General features: G+C 41.7%; 3 protein-coding genes across 3 annotated transcripts in view; 2 read left to right on the forward strand and 1 right to left on the reverse strand.

Annotated features, from left to right (window-relative positions):
- The first annotated feature begins 230 nt into the window (after positions 1 to 230).
- Positions 231 to 1925, forward strand: bloc1s5 (biogenesis of lysosomal organelles complex-1, subunit 5, muted). The gene is made up of 5 exons (XM_058060715.1): positions 231 to 512; positions 605 to 687; positions 759 to 888; positions 970 to 1028; positions 1612 to 1925. Exons 1-5 carry the CDS (start codon positions 494 to 496, stop codon positions 1786 to 1788), a joined length of 468 nt encoding a protein of 155 aa, XP_057916698.1. The 5' UTR covers positions 231 to 493; the 3' UTR covers positions 1789 to 1925.
- A 12539-nt stretch (positions 1926 to 14464) lies between these two features.
- On the forward strand, positions 14465 to 20737 carry txndc5 (thioredoxin domain containing 5). Its single transcript, XM_058060301.1, has 11 exons — positions 14465 to 14739; positions 15161 to 15313; positions 16144 to 16249; positions 16327 to 16423; positions 17491 to 17606; positions 17998 to 18084; positions 18464 to 18679; positions 18762 to 18844; positions 19877 to 20006; positions 20099 to 20231; positions 20447 to 20737. Exons 1-10 carry the CDS (start codon positions 14561 to 14563, stop codon positions 20219 to 20221), a joined length of 1290 nt encoding a protein of 429 aa, XP_057916284.1. The 5' UTR covers positions 14465 to 14560; the 3' UTR covers positions 20222 to 20231; positions 20447 to 20737.
- The window catches only part of bmp6 (bone morphogenetic protein 6), a 39429-nt gene continuing 37318 nt past the window's right edge, over positions 19555 to 21665 (reverse strand). The window contains exon 7 of the mRNA XM_058060302.1: positions 19555 to 21616. Within this exon, the coding sequence (XP_057916285.1) occupies positions 21467 to 21616 (150 nt within the window). The 3' untranslated portion in view covers positions 19555 to 21466. The remainder of the gene's footprint in view (positions 21617 to 21665) is intronic.

Here is a 21665-nt window from a genome sequence, read left to right on the forward strand (position 1 = left end):
GACTGACATCTGCTGGACTTTCACACTTCCAGCCTTCTCTTCTTCTATCTACTTACAAATTAAAGACATTTTAAAAGTATTGTAGCTACAATTGGGTATCATAATTTAACCGCTTTCACTGAATTATTTGTATTCGAGGTGATAAATCAACAAAAAAACGACGTCTAATAAAATGGTTCGCCCCTATTTTTTATGCAACTTGGTTCAGTCCATTCGCTTGAACCCGGAAGTAATCGTAAATGTTTTGGTTATTGGTGTCAGCTGGCTTCTATTCACATGATTACTAGTCACTGTTTTGAAATATAACATAAATAGACACAATACACATTTGATATCACATTTAAATCATAGGTTACGTTTGTGCTCTCATAGTTTGCTTAAAATTTGGCGGAACATTACTGCTAGCTTAGCAATTGGCTTTCGGTGAGCAGCTAAACACAACTGGATTACAATAATATTGTGCTAATGAAGATAGTCGTTAGAGGTTGTAAACATGGACAAGATCATTAAAGGTGAGTGCACTTGTCTTTAATAAGTATACGACTAGCACAATATGTTTAGTTATATAGTGCAGGCAACAGTTTTGTGTTGATTTCTCCTGCAGATGTTGGCGATATCCAATCTCGATTGTTTGACCACAGACCCATCGTCAACGCAGAGATCCGCTACTTCGTCAGAGAGTTTGAGGCACAGTCTATAAAACAGCGATTTTTAAAATCCAGAACAAATACTTAACGCTTCCTCTGCTGTTGGCTCAGGAGAAAAGAGGACACCGGGAGAGCAGACTGCTGGAGAACCTCCATAAAATGGTGCAAGAAGCAAATGAGCAAACGCTTCCTGCAGATTTGGAGGGCATAAAGCAGCAGCTGTATAACGTTATTGGTCGATGTAAGTGTGATTAAAAAATATATATATACACAATTAAAACATAATTCTAGCAATCTTATCACAGTTTACATTGTTTCACAGTAGAAGCAGCTAATCACCTGGCAGAAAGAGTCCAGCAGAGGGAGCTAGAAGCACAGAAGGTAACTCAAATGGATACAAAGGTGTTTTCCTGGTAGAAAAAACGATAGAAAAATGTACAATAAAACATTAAACTCATGTACATATTTAGCAAACAGCAAATTGACATTTGTTGAAATTGTTGTAATTATTTATCCAGAAGAAAAAGTCAGTCCTTTGTATGAACTTCATAGCTTCGCCTGTTTTTGCGTCAGTTGGCCACTTGATGGCAGTGCTGGCTTACTCGATTCATCTCCATCTGCAATCAAACGCCTGTTCATATTTGATTAATGACTCGGAATGCCTATAATGCTGCGCATGCGTAGGATATATATATATATATATATGGTAGTTTGAAGACTTTTGAGACTGGTCATATTTATTTTCTGCATATTATTTTAAATATGGTCTACTGTGGTCATCAAATATTAGCATGTCTGCATCATCTCCATTGAATCCGCATTCAAACATGTCTGTTTGTAGTTTGCATGTTCTTCCCGTGCATGTGCCCTCCCACCAGTGACCTTAATGAGTTCAAACTGTATTTAAAAAAATGAATGTATTTTTTATTATTTTTAAAATATTCTTATTCATGTGTCCTTCCAGAGCGGCCAGCTGCAGGAAAACATGGAGCGTATGAAAGATGACTGGGCAGACTTCCTGAAAGAGCAGCAGAGGCTGAAGGAAGAGGTGGATGAAGAACATGCCAAGGCTGTGGGACAAATCAGCACTCAGTACAGTGAGAAAAAGAAGGATTTGGATAAGTTATTATTGGATGTTTAGCAATGCCTAGTCATAAACACAACCCTTATTAGCCAGCTTTGCATAATATAAGTATAATTTAAAATAAAGTTTAAAAAATAAGTATAAGTCCAATGGTTTGTTGCACTAAATCCTGATTGAATTATATGGAACTTTTACATCAGGGGTGCTCACACTTTTTCAGCATGCGAGCTACTTTTAAAATGACCGAGTCAAAATGATCTACCCACTACAAAAATGCAAAACATCTATTTATTTTCAAATGTATTGAGGATTATTTGTACGTACAATGTATGTTGATGTACCTTACATAACCAAATGAGCCAATATTGCAAAACACACATAATTAACTATTACAATTTTTTGTAATTACCTGAGTTTACTTTGATGACTTGCACTGAATTGAACCAGCCAGGGATGCATAGTCCGGACAGTAGCTGCTGATAGCCAGCCTCAAGCACACTTCCAAATGTTTATCAGTCATGGATAATATCCGTATCATAATATCCGTATAATATTCCACATCCGTATGGAAGTGATATGTTTTTTGCCTTTTTACTTGGTCCAGTTTTTGCCTTTTTACTTGGTCCAGCTCCTTCACTCATTTTAGTGACCATAAACTTTAGCGAGGGCTTAAAATCTCGCAATTCGCCGACTAGCTTAGCACTTTGCATCGTTGTTTACGCATGAGCGGTGACCTAAAGGTCAAAATTCAGTTGTCATCTGACTGGTTGTCCTGTATGTCAATCAAGTAACGGGGATGGATGATAGGCTGACATCGTAAGTTCTGCTGCACTTAGAGACGTTGTTTGATTTGATTGGTCACCCGAAGGGCAACATTCAGTTGTCATCTGAATGGCTGCCCTGTATATCAATCAAGTGACGGCATTGATGCTGGGATGATATTTTTTTAATGTCACGCCGCGATCGACCAGCGATCGACCAGTACCACCTCCGCGATCGACCGGTAGCTCGCGATCGACTTAATGAGCACCCCTGTTTTACATCATTTAAGGTGTAATTCACCAACCTTGCCACTAGGTAGTGCAAGTGCATTGAGGTTAGACTACATGTCATGAGAGTATCCAGATGTGTAGGGGGGATACATTGTGCTCATTGACTAGTACAGCACACTATTTATAGTATTAATATACATATTTATACACAACACAGACGTGCACGGGCGTATGGGTGTTTTGTGCTCTGTTCTAGAAGTTTCCATGTTTAAACTGGAAGTGTTGGTGTGCAGCAGGCCTCCATCAAAGGAATTAGAATAAAGCTGCTCAGGTGCACATTTTTTTTTTTCCATTTGGCTTATTTCTCCTTAAGCTGTCATGCAAGGTCACGCTTTGTTTCCTTTGCACGTGTGTGTGTTTTGTGCATATGTTCACGTGTGTCAGAGTAAGAGTCAGTGATGGCAGGACGTGATGGTCGCCATGTCAAGAGATCAGAGAGGGCACAGCCACACCCGGAGTTGTTCACAGGAAAAAGGGCCAGCGCCAATTTGCCCTGTGCGCACTTCACCGAGGCGTACGTGTGCTGGTGACGCGCTGCAGCTGTCCAACGTGGAGACAGCTCATCATCGCCTAATAAGCTGTGACAAGACGGAAACATGGTCGGTCTCTGCCAGCAAAGGCGCCTTTTTCATCTGCCCTTGTTTATTTTTTGGTTTGACTGGAAAGCAAGAAAAACAGAGCCTGTGAAAGGTCACATCCAGAAGTGGAGAAAGACGAGGGCGGGGCCTGTTCTCAGGACTGACTTGACAATGCTCACCACTCTGAGTTCGTCTAATGATTTTGGACTCTAGCTGGACTACTCAGGAGTTAACTACATACACTATGTTTAACTTCATAAGCATCTACCGATCTATTTGTTTACCTACATAAGATAAGATAAGATATGCCTTTATTCGTCCCTCAGTGGGGAAATTTGCATTGCACAGCAGCAAGAGTACAGAATCGGTTAAGCAGTACAAAATACACAATATAGAAATATAAACAACCCAAGTATTAACAAAATCAACAGTTTTACCCAGAGTTATATACAAATACAGTATGTAGATAATATGAAACGAGATGAGCAGTCTATGAGATCTTGCTAGTGAGTTAATATGAACTATTATAGAAATACTTCACATAGAACTTAATATATACATACCCGCTACTATACCCGTAGCTTACCTAAATGCCCTCCTAAATACAGTGGGGTGAAAAAGTGTTTGCCCCCTTTCCGATTTCTTCATTTTTTTTGCATGCTTGTCATACTTAAATGTCTCAGATCATCAAACTAGTTTAATTATCAGTAATTAACAACACAGCTGAACAAAGAATGCAGAAACTTTTTATTATTAAGGGACAAAAGAAAGCTAAACCTACATGGCCGCTTGTGAAAATCTAACTCAATTGTGTGGAGAACGTTATGAAGCCATTTCTAAAGCTTTGGGACTCCAGCAAACCACAGTGAGAGCCGTTATCAACAAATGTCCAAAACATGGAACAGTGGCGAACCTTCCATCTATCTAACTCTCTCTAGTATCTGCTTCCAGCATGCACACTTCCACAGAAGTACCGTCGGTCAAAACACTCATTGTTAAGAATTGAGCAGTGTGTTCTTGTTCCTGTTTTCAGGGGCTCTCGTGGCATAGAACTGCGGTGGCCAGTGCCAACATAAATGCTAAATAAAGGAAAGCCTTCAGCGATCTGGAGCGCCATAAGAGATAAGGGGACTGTAACAAACGGTATGATGCATGATGTTTGAAATACCTGAAACAATACCTCATCCTTTATGTATCAGCTTTGTTATGCAATGACCTTGTTTCCACTCTTTTGTGACCTCTATGAACTTTGGGAACTAATCAGTGTTCATTCATTCATTCATTCATTTTCTACCGCTTTTCCTCACGAGGGTCGCGGGGGTGCTGGAGCCTATCCCAGCTGTCTTCAGGCGAGAGTTCGGGGTACACCCTGGACTGGTGGCCAGCCAATCACAGGGCACATATAGACAAACAACCATTCACACTCGCATTCATACCTATGGACAATTTGGAGTCGCTAATTAACCTAGCATGTTTTTGGCATGTGGGAGGAAACATTCCTTAACATTCATTAAACTTTCAGACTTTCAGAATACATCTGCATCTTATACTTTTGATGATGTGTGTCTTTATTTGAGGAGCCCAGAGAGGGGCTAACGTCATTGCAGCACCCCAATGAGTGCATGTTCAGATATATTTGAGTATGAAGTTGCTGTATGAGGACTTTAGTGACTGTTATATTGTTATATACAATATTTTTAGACACAATACTGTTATATACAATCACAGGGCACATATAGACAAACAACCATTCACACTCACATTTATACCTATGGATAATTTGGAGTCGCCAATTAACCTAGCATGTTTTTGGAATGTGGGAGGAAACCGGAGTACCCAGAGAAAACCCACGCATGCACGGGAAGAACATACAAACTCCACACAGAGATGGCCGAGGGAATGGAATTGAACCCTAGTCTCCTAGCTGTGAGGTCTGTGCGCTAACCACTCAACTGCCGTGCCGCCCCAATCAGTGTTCATTTCGCAATATCCTTTCTTTACAGATGTAATTATAGCAAACTAATAAAACGCCAGCGTTGTTAGGTTGGAAAATACAATCCCAAAGATGGCTAAAGTTTCATCCGCACTCCGACTCCGATGTGGTCATCTTTCACCACGGTTGACAGATGAGAAAAACCAGGTCTTCAAGACACAATTTGAGCGCAGGAACAATTGGATGTGAGCTATTCATTCACTTCAGCTTATGAGAATTCCCAGCCTCTTTTTTTACCCCCCCCCCCCCCCCCCCCCCCCATTGTGCTCCAAGATGGGCCCCTGTTACTCAATTACGGAGGGTCCCAAATGAAAATGCCAGTGAACAAAAGCCCAGCACTTCCAAGTTAATAAGCCCGGCATAACAACACCCCAGGGAGGTAGCGATGCTTCCTGGGCGCATGGTTAATGCAGGTGTTGATATGAATTCTTTGCCTATAGAGAATGTCTCTCCACCCCCACAAATGGGAGATGGAACGCTCTCCAAGCTGCAGTAAAACTAATTAAGAAATTGATATTTCTCCAGGGGAAACTTAGCAGGCACGCTGGACAGTCTCAGCTTAGAAAATGAGCACTGGGTGGCATATAAAAGACATCATTGCCAAGAAATGGGGCTGAAATTAAATGGACCACCTTTTGCTATAAATGGCATAATGGTGAAAAGTGACACTTGAATGCCTTCAGCGTGTTCAACTTTTTTTTGATTAACACTTTTTTCACACCACTATATATACAGTATATGTTGGGTTTTTTAATGTAGCTTTTTCGTGCATTTTTTTATAACTAGGGTTGTTTGATATTGGCTTTTTTGCCGAAAACCGATATGCTGATATGTGGAACATATATCCTGTGGTGGAATGAACACTTGTTGTATAAAGCATGTTTCAAATATTGTTTACATTAAGGGGGTGCTGGAGCCTATCCCAGCTGTCTTCGAACGAGAGGCGGGGTACACCCTGGACTGTTCGCCAGCCAATCACAGAGCACATATAGACAACCAACCATTCACACTCACATTCATACCTATGGACAATTTGGAGTCGCTAATTAACCTAGCATGTTTTTGTAATGTGGGAGGAAACATTCCTTAACATTCATTAAACTTTCAGACCGTTTTAGTGTAGTAAATACATCTGCATCTTATACTTTTGATGATGTGGGTCTTTATTTGAGGAGCCCAGAGAGGAGCTAACGTCATTGCAGCACCCCAATGAGTGCATTTCTTAGATGCAATACAGTATGGGAAAACCTTTAAGAAGTTATTTATTTTTTTATATTCATATTGGTACATGTTTGTATACTTGAGTGTGAAGTTGCTGTATGATGACTTTATTGACTGTTATATTGTTATATACAATATTTTTATACACTATACTGTTATATACAATCACAGGACACATACTGACAAACAACCATTCACACTCACATTCATACCTATGGACAATTTGGAGTCGCCAATGAACCTAGCATGTTTTTGGAATGTGGGAGATAATCGGAGTACCCGGAGAAAACCCACGCACGCAAACTCCACACAGAGATGGCCGAGGGTGGAATCAAACTCGGGTCTCGTAGCTGTGAGGTGCTACTTATCCGCCTTATCCGGCCATTGTTTTTCATGATGGGTAAAAAATCGAATACTGATGTCGACTGATATCGGGCATGGCTAGTTCTAACAATAGATTCATGTTTAACAAATGGAATAAATCAATTTATTTATTTATTTATTAAATTTATTTACTTGATTTATTTACTTGATTTATTTACTTACTTTATTTACTTACCTTCTTTTTCCTTTGCATTCATTGCATTAACGTTTTTTGTTGTTATAACTTAATGTAATGGTGTTTAACAAACTACATAACATTGGGATAATCAAGTTGACAAGCAAGGCTGCACAGCGGTCGAGTGGTTAGCGTGTAGGCCACACAGCTGACCCAAATTCGATTCCACCCTGGGCTTGTATGGGTTTTGTCCGGGTACTCCGGTTTCCTCCCACATTCCAAAAACATGCTAGGTTAATTGGCGACTCCAAATTGTCAATAGGTATGAATGTGAGTGTGAATGGTTGTTTGTCTATATGTGCCCTGTGATTGGCTGGCGACCAGTCCAGGGTGTACCCCGCCTCTCGTTCAAAGACAGCTGGGATAGGCTCCAGCACCCCCTTGTGAGGATAAGCGGTACAAAATGAATGAATAAAAGCTGACAAGCAAATATTCACTGATGCCAATGTTTCCGAGTGACTAAAAAACAAACATATTGTCCAGTGTATCAGGTCTGGCTTATTCCATGCAGGTCGATGCCGTTCCAAGACATACAGATAAGGAGTCCAGCAACAACAAACACCTTACTTAGTCAATCGCCGAGCAAACAATAGCCTGGGGGATCCGGGATGTTGTCTGCCAGCGGCCACCAGCAGAAACAAACTTGCAGACGACTAGATTCCAGGAGCATTGGAATGTCTGACTTCACTGCCAGCCACATCCTAAAACAATGGCTTCCACGTTCCCTGCTTTCTAATGCAAGTGGGTATTTTTCTGTTATATCACAAAATAACCTTTTACCTCTGTGTTGCAGAAATTAGCTTTATTAATGATATTTCTACTTGACCCGAATGTAAGACGCCATTTTTTTCATTCATTCATTTTCTACCGCTTTTCCTCACGAGGGTTGCGGGGGGTGCTGGAGCCTATCCCAGCTGTCTTCGGGCGAGAGGTGGGGTACACCCTGGACTGGTCGCCAGCCAATCACAGGGCACATATAGACAAACAACCATTCACACTCACATTCATACCTATAGACAATTTGGAGTCGCTAATTAACCTAGCATGTTTTTGGCATGTGGGAGGGAACCGTCTTCTGCATCTTATACTTTTGATGATGTGTGTCTTTATTTGCGGAGCCCAGAGAGGGGCTAACGTCATTGCAGCACCCCAATGAGTGCATTGTTCAGATGCAGTACAGTATGGGAAAGGAGTTGTTTTTTTTAATGTTCATATTTGTACATGTTTGTATATTTGAGTGTGAAGTTGCTGTATGATGACTTTAGTGACTGTTATATTGTTATATACAATATTTTTATACACTATACTGTTATATACAATCACAGGGCACATATAGACAAACAACCATTCACACTCACATTCATACCTATGGACAATTTGGAGTCGCCAATTAACCTAGCATGTTTTTGGAATGTGGGAGGAAACCGGAGTACCTGGAGAAAACCCCCGCATGCACGGGGGGAACATGCAAACTCCACATAGAAATGGCCAAGGGTGGAATTGAACCCTGGTCTCCTAGCTGTGAGGTCTGCACGCTAACCACTCGTCCGCCGTGCAGCCACGCCATTTTTTTTTGTCACCTAAAAAAAGAATATGTCTTCTTATATTGGTGCTTTTCTTCCTGGCACTCACACAACAGTGTGTCAAGGGTTAGGCATATTAGGAGACATGACTTATGATGCTGAAATACACACAGTCATGTACCGTATATGCAAGTACGGCATAAAGTCAACATAATTCTTGTGGGATTCTTTTTTTTTTCTCCCTAAATAAGCAAACCAGAAAAGCTCTCAGATAAATCAGAGTAATGATAGACATCTTCTCTTTAAATCCTTGAACGTTTTCTCATCTTTTTTTTTCTGAAACTGGACTTAAGCCCAGAAAAAGAACATTTCACAAAAAAAAAAAAAAAACTTCTGGTCTCATTGTTTGCAAGTGAAAAGGCGATGGAATTTCTCCCCAGTTGTTCTCCCTGAGCCAACTCATGATGAGATCTAATATCCCACCTGCCTCAACCCCATTGAAAGCCAATAAACCAAATCATGTCTATCGCTCCCATCATGCCAAATAACATGTATTTATGTGCATGTGCTGACATGAACTCCCATGTATGACTGCATTTGTATATGTCTCTATTTACACATGCTATTTTGTGTCTGTTTGCATTTACAAGGAAAGACCCCCCCGCCGCCGCCCCCCTGCATCTAAGTTCGAGTCATTGTATCTCATCCTGGGAGGCCCTCGTTCTTGGCAGTGGAATGCATAGGACTTCAATAAAGGTACTAAGTCTCTGTCAATGCTGGAACCTGCATGATGCTGCTGCTGCATTCAAGGAACCGTGCATTGTTAGCCTTGCCATTAACTCCACACTGGAGACACTTTTTTGTATAGGTTATTGACACGTAGAGTATAATAATCCATCCATCTATACTTCTTATCCTCAATAGGGTTGCAGGGGTATGTCCAGGGTGTACCCCGCCTCTTGCCTGAAGACAGCTGGGATAGGCTCCAGCACACCACGACCCTCGTGAGGATAAGTGGTATATAAAATCAATGAATGAATAATTTGTTATAATATAGCCACACTTGGGCGGCACGGCGGATGAGTGGTTAGCGTGCAGACCTCACAGCAAGGACCAGGGTTCAATTCCACCTTCGGCCATTTCTGTGTGGAGTTTGCATGTTCTCCGGGTACTCCGGTTTCCTCCCACATTCCAAAAACATGCTAGATGTTTAGTGACTTTAATTAGTGACTCCAAATTGTCCATAGGTATGAATGTGAGTGTGAATGGTTGTTTGTCTATATGTGCCCTGTGATTGTATATAACAGTATAGTGTATAAAAATATTGTATATAACAATATAACAGTCACTAAAGTCATCATACAGCAACTTTATACTGAAATATACAAACATGTACCAAAATGAATATAAAAAAACCAACTCCTTAAAAGTTTTCCCATACTGTATTGCATCTGAGGAACGCATTCATTGGGGTGCTGCAATGACGTTAGCCCCTCTCTGGGCTCCTCAAATAAAGACCCACATCATCAAAAGTATAAGATGCAGATGTATTTACTACACTAAAACGGTCTGAAAGTTTAATGAATGTTAAGGAATGTTTCCTCCCACATTCCAAAAACATGCTAGGTTAATTGGCGACTCCAAATTGTCCATAGGTATGAATGTGAGTGTGAATGGTTGTTTGTCTATATGTGCCCTGTGATTGGCTGGAGACCAGTCCAGGGTGTACCCCGCCTCTCGCATGAAGACAGCTGGGATAGGCTCCAGCACCCTCCGCGATCCTCGTGAGGAAAAAGTGGTAGAAAATGAATGAATAGCCACACTTTGAACACCCCTGTCCCAAAGCATGGCTTTCTTGACCTGCTATGTAGGCAACTGTAGATGGCGCCCTAGAGCAAAAAGACATTTTCCATTGTTTTTATTTGAAATGTACAATAAGACTACATTATTGTGCCATTACACAAACACAGGGCTTGAAATCAATACTTATTTCATGTTAGGCGAGTCATAAATGTAAAAAAAAAAGTCATATAATACTGTTTTGGACGTGTTGTAGTGTTTACGTCAAGGTTTGTCACCTGCCTTTGCTGTCATGGAAAATGTCAAAATAGACGCAGCTTCTTTGGTAGTGAGGTCTGAGAGAGGCGGCCAAGTTACAAAACAGATGTTTACCGGTTTACTTTGTACACGGCTCAACATTGCCGAACCGTGTGTAGCGCACAATACGGGTGTTAATGTCCTATTGTAACCTCAAACGCTAGTTTATGATTCTGACAGGTGTGTGTAGGGTTTATCCATTACCGAGTGTGTGAGCAATAAAATGATGGGATGGCTCACACGTAGGAAAGTGTGTGTGTGTGTGTGTGTGTGTGTGTGGGTGAGCGAGTGCATAGCATCTGTAGAAGCAGTCACGGAGCGACTGAAGGTCCATCCACAGAAGCCATTAAGCCGAGCGTCTGTCGGAGTAATGAGTTTGACTTGGCTGCTGGGAAGCAGCAGGTGCTGGAAGGACTGGACCTGCTCTATGCTTTGATATCCAGGCCAGCGCCTAGCCTCCCACTTGTTTCCTTGCGTCTTACTTTTGTCTCGTATGTTTGTTTGTTAGCAGGCTTCCTTGTGGGATTTTTGCGTGAGGTTGCTGGAATGTAGATTGACTGGTACTTTAATTGGTTTCTGCCAAGCAATTGTCTTGTTTTCCTGCCCGTTCAACTAGAATCACCAGCTTTAACGATTTAACAGTCTTAACTGTCATTATAAGACTATTTTTTTCCTTTTGTGAGAAGGAAGTGGCATCTTATATTTGAGGTCTGTGTCAGATCGTTTGGTGTACAGCATTTAAACAAACCATTAGAATCTGAAAACACATGCATCTGCCCTCGAGAAGAGTATGAAAAAGACAGGTTGTCTTATATTCAGGGTTCCTAACATACCTCAAATTTGTCTTCTTAGTGGGTAAAGTGGTTGCTCTGTTTTTGTGTTATTAATTTCTTCATTCATTTTCTACTGCTTATCCTCACAAGGGTCGCAGGGGGTGCTGGAGCCTATCCAAGCTGTCTTCGGGCGAGAGGCAGGGTACACCCTGGACTGGTCGCCAGCCAATCACAGGGCACATATAGACAAACAACCATTCACACTCACATTCATACCTATGGACAATTTGGAGTCACTAATTAACCGAGCATGTTTTTGGAATGTGGGAGGAAACCGGAGTACCCAGAGAAAACCCATGCATGCACGGGGAGAACATGCAAAGTCCACACAGGAATCGAACTCCAGTCACCTAGTTGTGTGGCCTGTGCGCTAACCACTCGTGCAGCCTAATCCCTTCCAGACATCCAAAAATCCCCATCATTTTCTTCCGCTAGTCTTTCTTCCGTAGGGAAGTTCAGACTTCCTAGTCTTCAGCCACCTCTTCCCAACCCCAAAACACCCAAAAATATAAATTTTATTGATAATAATTACAGTTTTACATGCAGAAAACACTGCAAAATAATTGTAATAGTTATAATTGTTGATGTGGACTTACCGTGCACCCTATGGAGATTGACCTTTATTAAATTGCTGGCACTTGCAACTTTTTTTGGCCCCATGCCGGGTTATTTTGCAGTTGGTAAATAATAAATAAAAAACAATCCAAGGACAGCGAGTCAGCAACGTTTCGGATGCTTTGTTTATTAACTCGATTTTGTGGAAAATGGATGCTTGGATCTCATAAAATTACGACTTTTTGTCATAATATTTTGACTTTATTCTTGTAAAGTGACTGGTGATTTTTCTATTTTTGTTGTTTATTAGTTAAACTTATTAGTTAAATTATATTTTTACAATGTGCCAATAAGAAACAGCCCACTTTGAACACCCCTGCCTTACAGCTTAATGTGAAATGATGGCTTACATTCATGTTTCTTTGATGCGTCGACAACATACGGTATGGGAACTCGCAAATAAAAAAAAATAAAAAAACAGATGACTGTGAGCACAGAGATGACAATTCCAGTATGTTCCATATCATCTTCCCGGATATAAACACATTTGAACTACAACGGAAAATCTCAATCGGCAACTTCTAACACATCCTCGTCCTCATCTTCCTTGTCATTTCTCACTTTGTTTCATTCTATCTGGCACTTTTCCACCTCCCTCCTATTTCCTTCTGCATCCTCCCTCACCTTACTTCCTCTCCCACTTTGCCAGATGAAATGCGTTCCAGTTTCCATGCTTTAATGTTTTTGCAGCAGGGTGCACTGATGCGGGGATGTGGGAGAGAAAAGGTGTCTACGCTGCTCTGAAAAGGACATCGGTTCCCCTTTACCGGTCATATCCTGTGTCCCGGATATGATACTGTCATGTCATGGAAACACATCTGGCTTTGGGTTGTATCGCACAGCAGTGGGATGAGGATGCTGACAACTCTGAAAGAATGAACTACCGTTGTATGAATTCCTGTTATTTTGTAGACAAACCCAACAGAAAATGCTGTTTTTAAATGAAACACAACATCATAGCAACAGTAAAATATGGTGGTGGTAGTGTGATGGTAAGTGTCTGTTTTGCTGATTCAGGACCTGGAAAAAACCATGAATTCTGCTGTCTACCAAAAAAAAAAAACCTTGAAGGAGAATGCCCATTTCTGAATGGCTGAAGAAAAACAAAATCAAGACTTAGGAGTGGCCTACAATGTGGTTGAGTTCTGCAATCCAAAATCCAACCACTGACTAAGTGGGGGGAAGGTACCTACGATTGATTCACTACACTACTGTAGTAAATACAAGCAAATAATCCATATTTGTCTTTACTTTGTCACACTGCTAGGCCTATTTGGTGTGGAAGGATATCCTCGGACACACTTCAAAATTTCCAGAGTTTTCCAGTTAAAAAGGAGAAGGAAGTGAGTATAATTGTGGCACCATAATGTACAAAAGCAAGTACAAAATCCCAGACATGTATCCCATTATACCACTGTACTACTATATACTGCATATATACAGTTTTCCTGATTACCAGCGCCACTAAATAGGTTAATAATGTATAAAACAACATATGAGAATACACAGCTCTGTTTCTCATGCTCCATTAATCTTCCTTTCCCATATTAAAACGGTGCAATAGCAGGCCCGGCATGGCGCTTTGCCATCCACAATGTGTAACCAGGAGACGCCCACAACTATGCGGCCTCCGCCTTGCAGAAATGTAAAATGTGTCAGTCGCAATTTAGTCACCGAAATGCAATAGCGACGTGTGCTTATTGGCATGGAAACAATGGAACGGGCCTCAATGCGTGCGACGCGCCATCGTGCGCACAAGGCGAAGTATTCGGTTAACAGCGGGGTGTCGTACAGTCCATTGTGATACCATAACGTCCAGTGGTAGGGGAACTGGGGACAATTTAAATTAATTCAGATTACATTGATTGATTCTTAGTGGCTTATAATCATTGGGACATTACAAAGATATTAAGAAAAACTGGAAATAGCTATGAAATGGCATATCTGTGTCGGCACATTCAGTTATTTGAGTCTTTATTGACAACTCTAGTCAGTGTGTATGCAATCATGCAGGAGGGGAAGTGTACTGAACCGGATTAGTGCACTCACACCAGCCACATGTGCCGGATTTGAGAATTTACAGAATTTACTTTTAAATATTTATAATTGGAGAACAAAAATACATATTTAAACTATTCTTCATAATGTAAAATCTATCTGTGTACGGAAATATGATCCGATTTAATATTAAACTGGCAAGAAGACGTGCAGTTTATGACAGATTTACAAATCACATGGATGACATCAGCACTATCCCTCACGCGTTCCCATCCCGGCTTCCGTACATTGTAATTACGCGAAAGCTGACGTGGTGATAGCGCTCGGCTTTTCCACGTCAGGACACCCGGCATACACACCATGGCGTCCACGCAGGCTTGCACTCCCTTTATATTCGCATTTATTTATTGTATGCTGTTTGCACTGGTGTTTTGTGATGGCGACGCAGAGGACGAGCACGCAAAGCACACTTACACGGTGGATATGTTCAACGAGGCAGTGCCCACCGCACCGCACTTTGTCATGTTTTACGCCCCGTGGTGAGTACACGAAACAAGTTTTGCTGAGTGCTAACGATGCTCACTTTACTTCACTGCTTTAACACGGAACGTTGTTAAGTTTACGTATCAACACATGAAAAAAACAAGTCAACAAGCTAGCTAGCACGAGAGCTAGCCACTATTCTCTGTTAGCTCGGTTAGCTTCCAAGCTAGTAGCGAGGCAAGCTAGTTCGAAGCGAACTTTTCAATTAATTCTCCTCACAATTATTGTCTTCCGCAGCAATTTATAGTCATTTTAATATAAGAAGTAGTTATTGAAGGGGTAAACAATGTAGTTTAAAGTTGTTAGGTTTAGCTGACGTGGCACCCGGCGACTGAGGGGGGTTGGTGGTTCCAAATGTGTGGGACGCGGGCTAAATGGAGATTTAACAGGCACACAATACGTGTTTGTTGTGTACAGGTGCGGCCATTGTAAGCGGTTGCAGCCAACATGGAATGAATTAGCAGACAAATACAACGGCATGGATGACCCCCCTGTCTATGTGGTCAAAGTGGACTGCGTCCAGGACACCAAGTTCTGCTCCAATGAGCATGGCATCAGGGGCTACCCCACGTAAGTACTGCACCCTTCTCATTCGTAGTAATTCAAAGTAACTTACATTAGGGAGTGTGTGTTTTTTTTTTTCTCACATCCCGATGTGGCTCAAACATGTCAGAGATGCATTTAGCCGCTTTGAAGTCTATTTTCATGAGTGACAGGATACTTCCTGGTTCTAGTCAGGAGTCGAGCAGCAGCATTCTGGAAGTACAGCACCAGTTTTATAGCTCCTTTAGAGTAGAGTTGGGACATATTTTTTTAATAAATCAGTATATAGTCTTCCAATGATAAGAAAATGACATACTGGTTTAAATGATAAATATAAACAAGAGTAGAGGATAGGGCTGCATGGCGCTCTAGTGGTTAGCGCGCAGACCTCACAGCTAGGAGACCCGAGTTCAATTCCACTCTCGGACATCTCTGTGTGGAGTTTGCATGTTCTCCCCGTGCATGCGTGGGTTTTCTCCGGGTACTCCGGTTTCCTCCCACATTCCAAAAACATGATAGGTTAATTGGCGACTCCAAATTGTTCATAGATACGAATGTGAGTGTGAATGGTTGTTTGTCTATATGTGCCCTGTGATTGGCTGGCGACCAGTCCAGCAGTAGAAAATGAATGAAGAGTAGAGGATACGGAGTGGAACCTCGGGACGTGAATGGAAGCTAGCAGGGTTAGCATGCATGTGTTGTTGCGTGTGCGACTCGAACTGGGTGAGCATCTTCACAGCTTTATTGTGTTTTATAACGCCTGACATCGACAACACATACAGGACATATACCGGTCCTCATTCTTTATCACGTAATTCAATTCACAGTTCCGTTTCAGCGTGTTTATGTTCTGACAGGCTGAAGTTGTTCAAGCCAGAGCAGGAAGCAGTCAAGTACCAAGGGCCAAGGACTCTGGAGAGTCTGGAGAACTGGATGCTGAAGACGCTGGAGGCAGACCCTTCTGTAAGCGCCGTGTCCATTCTGCAAACCAGCCAGGTTGGAAATGTTCTGACGTTGCTCCTTGTCCTCCTTCCTCCAAGGATCCAGAGGTAGAACCCGAGCCGGCGACTCCTCCGGTGGCCAAGGACGGCCTCTACGAGCTCACCGCCGGCAATTTTAAGGACCACGTTTCCAAAGGTAGGATTAAGATGACGTTCTGTCTTTTGTGAGAAATGAAATACCATAATTGTCATAATTATGGACAGTCAGGATATTCAGGCTGGCGTTTTTGTTTATGGGTCCCGCCTTCACATCTTGGCAGCAGTAAATGTTGTGTAATTGGTTACGTGTAAACTGTGTAGGAGGGTGTCTATTTGCTTTTATAGCTCTGTGGGTGTCAGTCTATGAACCACTTGCAGGACAGCACAGTACACTCCACAATACCATAGGAATGGAGTAGCCAAGGTACGGCTTTTACAGCAGTGTAGATTTACTAGCCACTAGAAATGAGTCAACACAGAGACATTATTGCCTAAACAGCTGAGCACGGCCAAATTGTGTCTTAATATTTAGTGCAGGAGTCGTAGTTGTGCAGAAGACGGAACACGGACTACAATCATGGTGCCAACACGTGCCACTATGAGGGATAATTAACATGTTAACTCTAAGCATGAAACATCGGCAACAAAACATTCCTACTCTTTACTGGTATTACCATATCTACCTTATTGTGTGGCCATAAGAGGTAATGGCTAGAAAAGTCATGTTCACTTGCTAAACGTCCTGCAAAAAATATGACTGGGCTGCCCACAATACTGTGTAGAGACAACATACAAATCCTTTATTTTGAAAATCACAAATCGTCACTCCCAATAGCTACTGTATTAATCGTACTGGTGAATCCAGACCCCTTGCTCTCCTCCACAGTCCTTTCTTCCGTTGGATGTACCACAAGTGGGTTCAGGTGAGGAGGAGACATTCTCTGCCTCTCCATCACCGCCGCCATCTTGGAGGTGTGTTTGGGCTCGTGGTTATGTCGTAAAACTGCCATACAGCCCAGTTTGTGCTTCACAGTGTGACAGAACGGGTTAGAATTTATGTCTGAACCGCAGCTCACCACTCGTGCAGCCCCAGACCATACCGCCACTTATAGCCATATAGACAACAACGGTCACGCTGTACAAGCTGTACAATGACTACTCGGTACTGTAGTAGAAAGGCTGCTGAAATGTACTCATTTGGATGGTATGTTGTCCTTTGCGCAGGTGTCCATTTTGTCAAGTTCTACGCCCCGTGGTGCGGCCATTGTAAAGCCCTGGCTCCAACCTGGGAGCAGCTGGCTGCCACCTTCCAGAACTCTGACCAAGTCACAATAGGAAAGGTAGGCCCTTCTCATTATGCTTTTATTATGCTATTATTATTATTATTATTACTATTATTAGTAGTAGTAGGAGGTATTATTGGTATTATTTTTTTATAATTTTTATTAGTATTATTATTAGTAGTAGTATTATTAGCAGTATTATTACTATTAGTATTAGTAGTATTACTACTACTATTACTATTAATACTAATGTTATTGTTACTATTACTACTACTACTATTATTATTGTTGTATTATTATCACTATTAATACTATTATTATTATTATTAATAATATTGATATTAATATTAATAATATTGCCATGTACAGCCAACCTTTCCCCCACAGTAATGTCTTGTTCACACGGCATAGTAGTGACCAAGCCATGATGTTTGTGTTTTTACTATAGTTGGACTGCACACAGTACTACGAAGTGTGTTCTACCTTCAAAGTGCGTGGATATCCCACTCTGCTCTTCTTCAGCGGAGGTGAAAAGGTACGTGACAACTTGACCCATACCGATATATGAAATAAGAGCACATAAGATATATCCTGTACGTGAACATTGATTATTATAATACCCAAAACATGACTCCTTACTGTGATAGGTTCTCCTGGACACGCCCTGACAAGGTGTAGCGTTAGCTTCTTTTCCACGATTAAGTCGTCTCTGCCCGATATATCGTTCGGGCTCTTTAAGTTCATCATTTATTTTTATTATGACCTTAGATGTGAATAAATAATACATACATTTGTAATAAATATCATTTTTAATAACATTTACAGGCACATTTACATTGAGATTTCCAAAAAGTCCTCCAGACAGGCTGGCTTCACATCATGCTAATTGTTGGCATCTGTTTTGTCCCCTGCAGATAAGCGTCCAACAATACAAAGGAAAGAGAGACTTTGACACACTGAAGAAGTACGTGGAGGACCAACTGCAGGCCGCCAAGGAAGAGGCAGAAGGCAAGGAGGAAGCCACAGAGGAACCTAAAGAGGAGCCCAAGGAAGAAGCTCAAGAGGAGCCCCAGGAGGAAGCCAAGGGAGAAGCGAAAGAGGAGCCCAAGGAAGAGCAAGCCAAGGAGGAGGTGAATGTCACAAAATTATTGAAAGAAAAAACTATCATATTTTGGGACTATACTTAGGATTGCAAACACTGTCTGTCTACAGTCCAGAGTCTTGATCCTGACAGAAGACAACTTTGAGGAGAGCATCGCCAACGGCATCACCTTTGTGAAGTTCTACGCTCCATGGTAGGATCAACTTCTCAGCTCATTCGATTTGGCTAACACCACGGTGTACATTTAAACTCTCTTGCTAAGCAAACCGGCACCTACCAATCAATCTCATACACGTTGTAGGACATTTACTTCGACACTTGGATGTTATAAGAGTTATGAGCATAGCATAATCTTACATAGTCTACTTGGTGTATGACCGTAGCCACGGAAATTGATGTAAAGCAACCAAAACAAAAAGGGTAAACAATGAATAGAACCGCTGATACACATTGATGTATCATTTCAGACAGTTAAAGTAGTACAATCAATCATGATATCCTACTAACAAAATTAGAAAGGTACAGAATCTGTTCGGAATTGGGTCAAAAGCTACCTAGCTAACAGGAAGCAATACATAAATCTAGGACAGTATATGTACATTGTCCTAGCTTTATGGTCAAAAGCTACCTAGCTAACGGGAAGCAATCCATAAAGCCAGGACAATATACATATATTGTATATACAATATATGTATATAAAGCTAGGACAATATACATATATTGTATATACAATATATGCATATAAAGCTAGGACAATATACATACGTATATTGTATATACAATATATGTATATAAAGCCAGGAAATTTACATATATTGTCCTAGCTTTATGTATTGTTTCCTGTTAGCTAGGTAGCTATGGACCCAATTCCGAACAGATTCCGTACCATTCTAATTTTGTTAGTAGGATATCATGATTAATTGTACTACTTTGTACTACTTTAGCTGTCTGAAATGATCCATCGATGTGTATCAGTGGTTCTGCAAGTTTAAATTTAATGTGAGGAGTACCCCAGGGGTCAATACTGTGACCAAACCAAACTCTTCAACATGCATATCAATGTGTATCAATCTGTAAAATGACATAACATTTGTATTAGCGGATCATACCACTGCCTTCAGTTGTGGGGAAGCACAAGAGCTAATTAAAAAGGTGACAGAAGAAGTAGGAATAAATAATATTTGGTATTAGCAGAATAGAATAAAAATAACGCTCCATTGCGCAGGTGCGGCCACTGCCTAAGACTGGCTCCAGTCTGGGAGGATCTCCCCAACAAGGACTTCCCTGGTCTCACGGACGTCAAGGTCGCCAAAGTGGACTGCACTGTGGAGCGTACCCTCTGCAACAAGTACTCTGTAAGTACTCCAAGCACAGTTCTTATAGAGAAAGGAATCTATTTAGTCAGAATGAAGGGGAGGCGGCCACATGATGTCATGTTCCCCTACAGGTTGAAGGGTACCCCACCCTCATCATCTTCCGGGCAGGGAAGCAAGGGAACGAGTACAACGGCAGTCGGGATCTGGACAGCCTGCACAGCTTCGTGATGCAGCAGGCCAGGGATGAGTTATAAGGACACGGAGGTGGGCGGGGCTTTAACCTTTTACTCCAGCGGGGGTGTCTCTGATATGTGAATGTATTTCTCACTGATCCACTAAAGCGGGGGGGAGCTTTTCCAAGCCGCTTCCGCCTTTTGGGTTCTGTATTCTTCCACTCGTATCCGTGGGGGTCTGTTCTATGTTAACTTTTCATTGATGATGCGGTACTCGGAAGGCATACCTCTTTTCTGACTTCTCAGGGACACGCCCCCACCACTCGGCTTAGGCCCGGACAGTGCTGCCGTCCTCTCGCCACTAAGTAAGACTTTCCTTTTTGCAGCGGTTGGTTTTCTGTTGCTCAAAGCACTGAATTAGCAAGTGTTTGTCCATATTTACACCACGTGTAAATGATACCTGCTACAAACACACAAAGCAGTCTTGGGTTAGGCAATCTTTATGGGAAGCACTGTGGGGTCCCTTGTGACTTGTACAAGAAGTAATAGCAAATTGTAACATGACGTTTGATAATAAAAAAAAATCCAAAAATAGTTCAGTTTTGTTCTGATCTTTTATAGTAAGGTGTCATTTATTTTTCTTAATAAAATGTGCAATAAATAAACACAATGTACAAGTATTTACAAAAAACAGTCTAAACACGATCACAAATGTAAACAGCAGCTTACCGGAGGTATATTTTGTATTTGCTAGTCGGCACAAAAAGGTGTTTTAGATTATTGCTATTACGTTTAGTTCCACAGTAACCTTGCTGAAAAAGCAAAAAGATGTTTTGGGCACGTCAGACGTATAAAGATGTACTATTAGCTTGTTTGGACGAGAACATTACCTTTAGCCACAACATGCATCACGTTGTACGAGCAAATATTGACAGTGAGGCTGCTAAAATAGCCTGCGGACACTTGAGGTTTAGTCAGTCATATTTCGGGAGTGTAAATATGACTGGAGACGCAAACAGGAGGGGAAAGGGAACCAAACTGCAAATTAGCAACTTACCAAAAGGAGACACGCTCTTGTTCGATTGTCTTCTGGATGGACTTTGGACTCATAAGACCTGATAAAAACTTAACGGCCACTGGGAGGTGAAGATAATGAATTGTTCTGGAAGGTGGAATGATATGAAATTAGCATCGCTCTAACCTTGGCGGGTGACAACGCTTCCAACATCAAGCAGTCCAATGATGGAGAAGGTGCCTCATTAACAGACGTCCATGGCCCCCATTCAATGCTTGTTGGACTCCTTGGGGGGGTCGGGGGTGTAGGGGTCAGTGGCACCCACAAGCCCGCACCACCATGTTCTTATATTTCTTCAAAATAACGTTAGAGTTGTCGTCAAAGTAGAGCACTGAGATGGCGTGGAGCTTCGTGGGGGCGCAGCAGGGCTTGGGGACGTTTTCGGGGTTCATCAGGTGCACCTGAAAGAAAGCATGTAGTCATGTGATGAGAAGATAGTCGTCATACGGA

This window comes from Doryrhamphus excisus, chromosome 21 (assembly GCF_030265055.1).
Source record: "Doryrhamphus excisus isolate RoL2022-K1 chromosome 21, RoL_Dexc_1.0, whole genome shotgun sequence".
Taxonomy (NCBI): domain Eukaryota; kingdom Metazoa; phylum Chordata; class Actinopteri; order Syngnathiformes; family Syngnathidae; genus Doryrhamphus; species Doryrhamphus excisus.

What these genes read in the sequence shown, in the direction of transcription:
- bloc1s5 (XM_058060715.1), top strand. An exon ending in GTATAACGTTATTGGTCGAT is followed by an intron (nt 889 to 969) that starts GTAAGTGTGATT and finishes ATTGTTTCACAG; the next exon opens with TAGAAGCAGCTAATCACCTG. An exon ending in GGGAGCTAGAAGCACAGAAG is followed by an intron (nt 1,029 to 1,611) that starts GTAACTCAAATG and finishes GTGTCCTTCCAG; the next exon opens with AGCGGCCAGCTGCAGGAAAA.
- txndc5 (XM_058060301.1), top strand. Translation starts at nt 14,561, where the DNA reads ATGGCGTCCACGCAGGCTTGCACTCCCTTTATATTCGCATTTATTTAT. An exon ending in TCTTCAGCGGAGGTGAAAAG is followed by an intron (nt 18,085 to 18,463) that starts GTACGTGACAAC and finishes TGTCCCCTGCAG; the next exon opens with ATAAGCGTCCAACAATACAA. An exon ending in CCCTCTGCAACAAGTACTCT is followed by an intron (nt 20,007 to 20,098) that starts GTAAGTACTCCA and finishes GTTCCCCTACAG; the next exon opens with GTTGAAGGGTACCCCACCCT.